Source organism: Thalassophryne amazonica, chromosome 17, assembly GCF_902500255.1.
Source record: "Thalassophryne amazonica chromosome 17, fThaAma1.1, whole genome shotgun sequence".
Taxonomy (NCBI): Eukaryota; Metazoa; Chordata; class Actinopteri; order Batrachoidiformes; family Batrachoididae; genus Thalassophryne; species Thalassophryne amazonica.
In genome coordinates, this window is record NC_047119.1 from 59491036 (window position 1) to 59500211 (window position 9176).

The window sequence follows — 9176 nt, forward strand, 5'->3', positions numbered from 1 at the left end:
ACACCGACTTGGTAGCGGAGTGTCGGGAAGCGGGATGGTCCGCAGTTATCTATCCCGTGGAGGTTGGCTGTAGGGGGTTCATCGGAACATCCACTCAGCGCCTCCTTAGGAAGATCGGAGTGTCTGGAACAAGGCTGAAGAGGGCATGTAGGGAGCTGGCAGAGGAGGCGGAAAGAGCCAGCTTCTGGCTGTGGTTGCGTAGGAAGGATAGGTCGTGGGGGAAAGAGGGGTCCTAGGGGTGGCTGCAGGGGGCGGTAGGGAGACGTCCCTGCCGTTGCTCCACCACCGTGAGATGTTCCGGGATTAATGGAGCGAAACATCAATGAAGGGTGGCTCCCGGCTGATGACCCTGCAGTTACCCCACCGGCACTGGTGGAGGTGCGTCAGGCGGAAACGCCGGGCAGGTAGAAATTACCTGTGTTTCCAAATAGGAACTCAAAAGCAAGATCATGTATTTCATGTATTGGCTGCACTTCATTTGCTGCCTGTATATTTTAGGGTTCATTTAAAAATTCTTATGTTCATTTTTAAATCTCTTCACCGTGTTGTCCTGTCTTACCTCTCTGAGCTTTGCCCTGGACAGCAAACAAACCATTGATGCTTTTCTTTGTAACGACAACAACAGGCACATGGTGCTGTTATGAAGACATCAATGGCAGGTGAAAGATTTTCTTCTCTGTCTGCTGTTCGCATTTTTTCCTCCATAGGCTACAGGCTACATGTGCAGCTCTTTGGATATTTGTATTGAACAGCAGCCTAATTTTGTGTGTGATTATCTTAATTCTGTATGTCGACAGTGACAGTCATAGATGATGTGTGTGTATGTGTGTGTGTACCTGTGAACGTGGCAGAGGTGTAGTAGAGAGCCACCGTGACACATGAGCCCTGATTTCATAGCACCTGCAGGAAAAATTTTCTGGATCCACCACTGATATGTACACAGACAGTCAGACTAACATCTCCCTCCCTCCTCTCTCTCAAACTGTGTGTGAAGCTTTCCTGTTGCCTGTCTGATGCTCAGATCAGGTTTTTTATTTAAAACCTGCACCCAGTACAAATCTGACCTGAGGGGGAAAAATGGAAATGTGTTGATGTTGTGGATCCATACTATTGAAGTAAAATGCTTTTGTTGTGATTTGTGTGAAATAGAACCCAAAATGTAAACAGTCATCCACACAGAAAGTGTAAAAATAAATGATTTATTACTGTGTCCCTTAAAACCAACAAAAACAGGGAGTAGTGCAGAACATAATGGAAGGGTGAAGTGTGTCCTCAACCAAAAGGAACATCTCGTGAAGGTAGATGGTCGGTGTGAGGGTCGATGATGGTCACCTCACACATGGACTCTTTGGTGGATCACACCAACTCATGGTCCACGAGATGGTTTTCCTGTTGGTCCTAAAGTCCAAAAGTACAAAATTTATACACACATTAAAATAAAAACTGTATCAACTGTTCTGTTTCAACCCAATCTCACACCAGTTCATGATAGCATCATGAAAACTACATTAATTTATTAGTTTGGGATACCGTCATGAAAAGCGCCACATTTTCCTGCTGGTATCCCAAATTCATTTCATGATGGTATCATGAAATTTGGAGTCTGTGGCGGTTATGTTTCGGGTTAGAGTTTGGGGAAGGGGTAGGATTAGAAAGAGTAAAATAAAATTAAAAAAACACGTCATGAAAATGTGACTCATTTCATGGTGGCAGCAAGAAAAAAAAGGTGTGAGACTGGGCTGTCTGTTGACTTCTCATCATTCAAAAGGATCAGTGAGAAACTGTTTATCTTCAAACCACAATCACAAAATTGTGTTATTTTTGGTGCCATGTGCCCTGAGATATTTAGCCATAAACATGAGACGTTCAGCCTGATTTCACCTTTTTAACGGTCAGATTTGACAGCCTGCAAGAAATATTGATTTCAGTGACGTCACATTGGGGACGTCCAGGTCCATGTCGGCTGGTGTGTTGGATTGAATGGGAAGAGAGGAACTTTTACATTTACAATTAGGTGTTCTTGATGGACTTTCACAGTGTGGATGTGGAAATGGTGAACAGGTCCAACAGAGTCTGTGCTGCTGTGCTTCATTTTAGAATTGTTTTTAGCCTTTTCTCTAAGTCTGTCATCATGGAGGAAGGTGAAAATGTCTCGCTGAATAGAGTGTTCCCTGAAGTTGAATACGCAGGGAACTGGTGAACTGGCGGAGAAACTCGCACAACTTTAAATGTTTTTGGAAAAGTATGACCAGGAAGAGTTGGTGTTACTGTCTGAAAGACAGTTTTTACTGAGATTTTATTTCAGTATTTTTTTACATATTTGGGCAGTGATTTCATTAATGTTTGAATTCATGGCCGTAAAATATTCAATAAATAAGAGTTTAAAATAACTTTGATTTAAAACAGGATGAAAATACAATATAATGAAAGATGCAGGAGTCTTTCAGGGTATGTATTTAGTATTCTTTTGTTTGTGCACCATGAAGGACTCAGGCGGACCCGTTTGGGGGCGATGCCCCCTCGGATGTGAGCGTTATCAAAAAATAAAAATAAAAAAGAAAGAAAAAGAAATACTGGAAAATATAGCAGAATATTAGTTATTCAATATTATGTCGTATTTAACAAATAAACCAAATTAATTAACTAAAGTAATTAATTTTAAAACAAACGGATATGGCGTGTGTCTGTGTTCAAGCAATTTGATAGGTTGAAGGGCCTCTCACACTGAAGACTTTAAGCCAATCCGTCAACATGTCCCAATCCGTCGACGCATCCGACACATGCCATCAGATGTGTCGCTTCGGAAGTGGCAAGGGGGCAGAGCTTGCCACATCACACTCTGGCCGTTTCCACAACCTGAAAAGTTCAGCGATCGCCAACTTGAATTTGCGTCGCCTGAACCACAAAAAAGCTTTAAAAAAACAGCAGTAGAACGATTCTCCCATCACCCTGCTGGGAGAAGCTTTTTTTCAGCTACTTTTCGGAGTGACGCCGACCGAGGGAGGACTGACAACTTGGTGGGATATCGATCGAACCGCGACAGCGAGCAGACCTGCACGGAGAAGCCGGCCTTCAGGCATCATTCCTGGGCAGACCGAGGCAGGCAGCCGGGGTGATGGAGCAAACCCACTCAGTCCGAAATCTCCCACTTTATGGATATATGCGAAGTCCCAGTTTGCCCAATGGAGGTTAGTTCTGCAGCTTTAGTGAGGTGAGAATAATGTAAAAATAAAACGTGACGTTTACTTAACTGCTGCGAAGGTTTAATGATCGGCTAACGTTAACATAGCCTTTTAGCACAGTGATCTGAGTGAATGCTTTAATGTGTAATTGGTTCAGTCTTTTTTATTTTTACCAAATAAAGCTACAGCTTTTTTCAGACACCACAAAAGCTCAACTTTAAATAACTTATTTTTGGGGGCATTTGTTCCATCGTTGTTTTTTCCTTGTTTTTTTCCTTTTTTATATATAAACTGTTTAGTGTTTCTTTATATTTAAAGAAATATTTTTATTTTTCCCAATCAGGAACATCTGCTGTGCAGACAACCAAACTTCCATTGATGAGCTGAACACCACGAAGTCCAGTCGAAAGAAAACATCTCTGCTCTTCAAAATAGGACAAAAGTGTCTTCAGCAAAACCACCAGAGTTCAAAGCTGCAGAAGAGACCTTCATCTGGTCCCCAGAATCCAGCAGAACATCACCTGCTTCTAAATAAAAGGCTCTTTCAACAGCAACTATTTTATTATTTTTTAAAAAGCTGTTTCATTTTATATTTTAACAATAAATGAACGGATCATTAAAAATGTCCACGAAATCAAAGTCAAAAGACATTTGCACAAGTAGAAGCTCTCCACTTATTGTGCTCAAATTGATATTTTATAAATGACTCTGTCCTGATAACATTAAAGTCAATTACATATTTTGGCGAAATTACAAGTTGAAATGACCATTAAAAAAAAATCATCATGAGGTTTATGTCACAGAAATCCTACTTTACAATCACTGCAGTCATTGTTAAATTATTTCCTGTTGCATTTATAATAAACATTTGGATTTATTTACAGTGTCTGTTTTTCTGGTTGAAATGAGATATAAATAATCTACCAGACTTAAAAAAAAGTACAAATTTCCATGTTATTTTGTCTAAAAATAAATGTCCTTATATTAAACAAGAAATTATCGAATCTGAAATAACAGGTGGTTTTAATTTACAGATGAAAGGTTTCTAAAGAACCATTTATTGATTTATTTAGCTATTTTAATTACAAGTGTTCTAAACATTTTTAAACAGTAATCAGAAATTTTTTGCACAGATCAGTGGTTTCTACATGGATCCATTTTGTACAGATCAGTTGTTTCTGCCACTAGTCTTCCGTGTTTTGGCCCGACGCGTCGTTCCTATTGGACAACGCGAAGGTACATCACAGCTCAGAGCATCGAAAATTGGATTGGATTGAACTTTGACCGTGTCAGCCTGCCGACAAGCGGCAGTGCGCGCTCCCGTCAGATGCGTCGGTTTAGCTCGGCCTTTGACGCGACGCATCTGACGCATCTAAAAAGCAACGCGTCTCATTGAAAATAATGCTTTTTAGACTGATTTTTGACGCATCTGACGTATTCAGTGTAAAAGGCCCTCGAGGGTTGCGCTTGTCAGTGCAGCAGAGGACAAGGATCCTGAGTCCACTGAGGTAGGCTAGCATCCAGTTTCCACACAATTTTATGTTAAGATATGGACTTTTATGGTAAGATAAAAAGTTATGTATTGTTGTAAATATATCAACATGAAAGGTTTATCTTTGACCCGTTGTGTGACTGTCATGCCCAATTGCGCTGTGTTTGCGCTTGTGATGGAGGGCTGTATGTGGGGTTAATCTACTGTCTCGTGTCGTTTCTCAGATCAGTTGGTTTGGTTTTGTGGTATGCAGGAGATCACTTGACCGAGGGTCTATACGTTCAAATAATAATAAAAAGATAGTCATCACTCTTTACTCTTACTCAGTTAGTCTCTTACAACGGTGTAGCCTAAATACACGAGCTTTCCAGGAGCGCACCCAATGCATTACGCACGCTTAGAGGCACGTCCCCTCCGGTGCGCACTTTTTTTGGGGGGGGGGGGACCCCACCCCCTGTGATAAACTCATCGCCCCCTTAATATTTTTTTTCTGGCGCCGGGCCTGGACTCAGGGGGTTCCACGGTGTTGTGGGTGTGGAGATGTGCAGCACCAAGACATGGTCCCAGACTGGATTTGTCTTTAAATGTTCATGTGTCCATCCCCTGACTTTTCACAAGAAAACTGACTGTAAAAGTGATGATTTAATCATTCAAATGAATTGCCCCAAATATCCATCCATTTTGGAACATGTTGCAGGCCTTAAATGTGAGAATGGATGAATATGAACAAATTAAATGAAGCTGAGTGCACAAAATATGAAATGTCTTGGGTTCATACTGTCTGCAATGAAAGTAAATGTAAGATCTTTTTAAATCATTATTTTTTTTTTAACAATGAGTATGTTTCTAAACTAAGATGTTAAGGGTCCCATGTCACTGCAGGGCTGCGACAGCCTGTGAACACCAATTGTGAGGGAAAATCACTTGATTTTGCAGGGCGGCGCTCTTCCCTCACTTCACTCGCAGGGCGTCGAAAACATTGTGCTTTGAGCTTCTATATAGATGGAAAAGCACCATATAAATGAGTTCAGTTGAAGCAGTTGACCTTGAAGATAAAACCTCCTTGGTTGTTGGTGGAAACGCTCACCTTTCCGCCTCCGCTTCGATTTTTGACTGTGGTCAGACTCCAGCTTCCGTTTTCTCTTTGGAGGTTTCTGGACTTCCTCCTCTTTGGGCCTGACGTCTGCAGGCGGCTGATCAGGACTGTGTGATCTTTTTTCCTCAGCAGCCTTCTCAGTCTGCAGGCATCTGCTGAGGATGTCCTCAGCTGAGGACCTCAAGTCCTCCTAGAAAGAGAGAAGAACAAGATCTTGCATCAATGCACATGACCACTTTTTTCCTTAAACCTATGAGATCAACAAAACCAAAAGAGCAGGTGGACGCACAAATAAAACATATTTAAAATGTCACTTTTCTACACAGTGATGATATCTGAGCCTCAACATGACAGAAAGTGATGATCAGACTGAGGGATTATTTTATACAACTTTTGCAAACACACAGAAAGACATCACATAAAACATCTGGACTCACACAACATGCAGATGTGCTGTAAGATATTTAAAAAAATCTTCTAAATGTAAATTCCAGCCCACTACTTCAACATTTTGGCCATTTGCTTTGTTTCTTTATGCATGAGGTTCGAGAAGCCCATTGGCTGGAGAAGGCCAAGTGGACACGCCCACATTTCACCAGGCCACAAGCATTGCTACATTTGAATGAATCAGCACTCGTACCTCTCACCACATCCATCAGATCACCGTAGAGGACGGACAAGAAATGTCTGAAATAGCAGCAGAGTAGATGAACGTGTGACTCACACAGATTTGCAGCATGTCCCTGATGAGGGAGTCCAGCTTGTCCGAATAGCAGGACGGGATTCTTTTGAACTTCCCACTGTTGATGTGGTCTGAGAGATTTTTTCCTCCATCATCACTAAATGGATGCCTAAAAGAGTAGAAATTCAACAAAAATTATTCGGATTTACTTTCAACACAATCTGTAAAATCAGCTCAAGTGTGTTTCAGGTCTTACTTTAAGGCACACAGGTAGTAAATCAGACACCCCAGAGACCAGATGTCCGACTTCTCGTTGTAAACTTTGCCATTTGTTTTTTCCTGGAGAAACAACAACAAAAAGTTTAGACGATGTCCACAATTATGGGTGAGATTGTCCTCATATACCGTAATTCCCAGACTATAGAGCGCCCATGACAATAAGCCGCCCCCACCAATTTTAAAAAGAAAAAACAATTGTACATAAATAGTGTTTGAGCTGCGGGTCTCCACGTTGTAACATGAGATATTTACACAGAAAGATGTTAAACAGAAAGATTTTTTAACTTTTAAATTAAATAGTACCATAAATGCTTTTTTTCCTGGTGTTACACGTAAATATTGGCGATCACGTCATCCAGCGTGCACATGGTGTTGTTCGGTTTCTCTGCTCCACACTGACAACTGAGTAATTTTACTTTTTTTTCTTTGTGGATCATGAGGTAATTTCATTGTGTACAGTCAGGATCGCCTGGCGTCTGTGGCAAATGAGACGTTAATGAGGCGCTGTGACTTTTTCAACTTGTGGCGCAAAGACAGAGACACGGTGGGGGGTGGGGGGTAGAGAAAGCTCCCCTGACTGATCTGACAGAGGCACAACTGTGGCGCAAATTTCCCGGGACTTTTCTTCAGCCACAACAAGGAATTAAAGTATTTTCAGACATCATTTTCTTCAGGACGTATTGAGGAATCCACTTCAACAAAGAGGTAAGACTTTATATTTATAGTGTGTGTGAATTTACACTGCATGAGGACCGCAGCTTTCAGCCAAGTAATGGACAGCATCAGCTGAGGCATTTCCACTTACGAGAAAGCCTGTAGAAATCCATAAATTAGCTGCATCATTGTTTAAACTGCAGTGTTCAAAGCGTGTGAAAAAAGTTGCGACTTATAGTCTGGAAATTATGGTATAAAAAAACACTTTGTGTTGTAAATATCACTGTTTGAATTTTGTCTTTTCTGACAGAGAAATTCCAGACTTTAGGAGCACAAATGGACCTTCCTCAGCACGAGTGTTAACCTGATGATGAAACAACCTCAAATGTCTCCACCCACAGTCATGTTTAAAGGTGTAGATCAGGGGTCACCAACACTACAGCTGGAGATCACCTGACCTGCATGTTTTCCGTGTGTACCTGCTGCAACCAGCTGTTTCAAGTCTGATGTTTCCGAGCTCCTGTTTGTCCGAGCAAACCTGACTGAGTTAATCAGCAGTGGCTGGAGCAGGAAGAGTTGGAAAACAAGGCAGGGTAGGTCATCTCCAGGAACAGGGTTGGTGACTCCTGGTGTAGAAACGACCACTGTGACTGAGAGAGATCCCTTTGTGCTCTGCATTGACCCACACTTGTAAACCTCTGATATTTACCCTCATAAGAAGGTAGTTCAAAAAGAAAAAGAAAAGAAAAATGACTTACTGGAGACATGTACAGTGGAGTCCCAGCTGTTGACTGTGAACAGTCGTTCTTGGTGGGAAGGATCTCTGCCAGCCCAAAATCACCGAGCTTGACGGTGAGGTTCTTTTGGAGGAAAACATTTTCTGGCTTCAGGTCCTGGTGCAGCACAACACTCCCATCAGGACGTCTGTGGCAGTGCTTCAGTGCTGAGGCAAGTTGCACCAAAACCTGAAGAATGAATTCTTCTTTTATTGACTTTCTGTTGGGACAAAGAGACAACTTAATCCTTCAGACATGACAACATGGCGTATCCTGAAATGATGGTACATGTGATGGAAAGATCCCAAGACAAATCAAGGATGACATACTTACCCTTTCTTGATGGCATGTTCGATGAGGCGAGACAGATCTCCACTCTCACAGTACTCCATCATAATGTAGACCTGTTTCTTATTCTTGTTTAAGAACTGATCATAACATTGTACAATGTTTGGGTGGTTGAACTTCTTCAAGAGCGCCACCTCTTGGAGGAGCCTGTCATGTTGACGTGTGGACATGTCCCTGAAGCTCACCACCTTGCAAGCCAGGATCTAGGTTTATATATAGGTTTATTACAGACAGTAAAAGTCAAATCATTTCCAAAATAAAATACAATATTTCAGCATTCATTAAGATTATTACCTCTTTTTGTTAATAAGTGCAAAAAAAAAAAAAAATGGCCACGCAAAAAGTAAACAACAGAAAATGACAATTTTCAGACACCATATTGGAATTGAAAATATGGCGCAAGCTTCCTGTCACAGTATATATTCTACACAGAACAAGTTCAAGGTTTGACCTCACTTTCCCATTGCAATAGCCGAGTAGCTTGTGTGTGTGTGTGTGTGTATAGCTTCAATCACACACAAACCAGGGAGAGCTGATATCTGCCATTTGATGAACCCTGTATCAACGGAAAGTTGACATGACTAAAATTTGTGGAGAAATTAGCAATCTTGGCTTTCTAATAAAAATGCACATTGTGCTGCAATGCGCCTTTGGAGTTCAGGGTTTC

The 9176-nt window shown here is 41.5% G+C and overlaps 1 protein-coding gene across 1 annotated transcript; it reads right to left on the minus strand.

Moving 5' to 3' along the window:
• Window positions 1-383: 383 nt before the first annotated feature.
• Window positions 384-8679, minus strand: LOC117529116 (serine/threonine-protein kinase Nek2-like). Its single transcript, XM_034191815.1, has 6 exons — window positions 8495-8679; window positions 8144-8381; window positions 6709-6791; window positions 6435-6621; window positions 5762-5960; window positions 384-415 (listed from the first exon to the last, which is right to left on the minus strand). The coding sequence occupies exons 1-6, from the start codon at window positions 8677-8679 to the stop codon at window positions 384-386; spliced, it is 924 nt and encodes a 307-aa protein (XP_034047706.1).
• Window positions 8680-9176: the final 497 nt, after the last annotated feature.

Excerpts from the sequence above, each read along its gene's own strand:
- LOC117529116 (XM_034191815.1), bottom strand. The coding sequence starts at position 8,679 with ATGTCCACACGTCAACATGACAGGCTCCTCCAAGAGGTGGCGCTCTTG. Across the intron at positions 8,382-8,494 it reads GAACATGCCATCAAGAAAGG|AAAGTCAATAAAAGAAGAAT; the intron begins GTAAGTATGTCA and ends TTGTCCCAACAG. Across the intron at positions 5,961-6,434 it reads TTTCTTGTCCGTCCTCTACG|GAGGACTTGAGGTCCTCAGC; the intron begins GTGATCTGATGG and ends CTCTCTTTCTAG.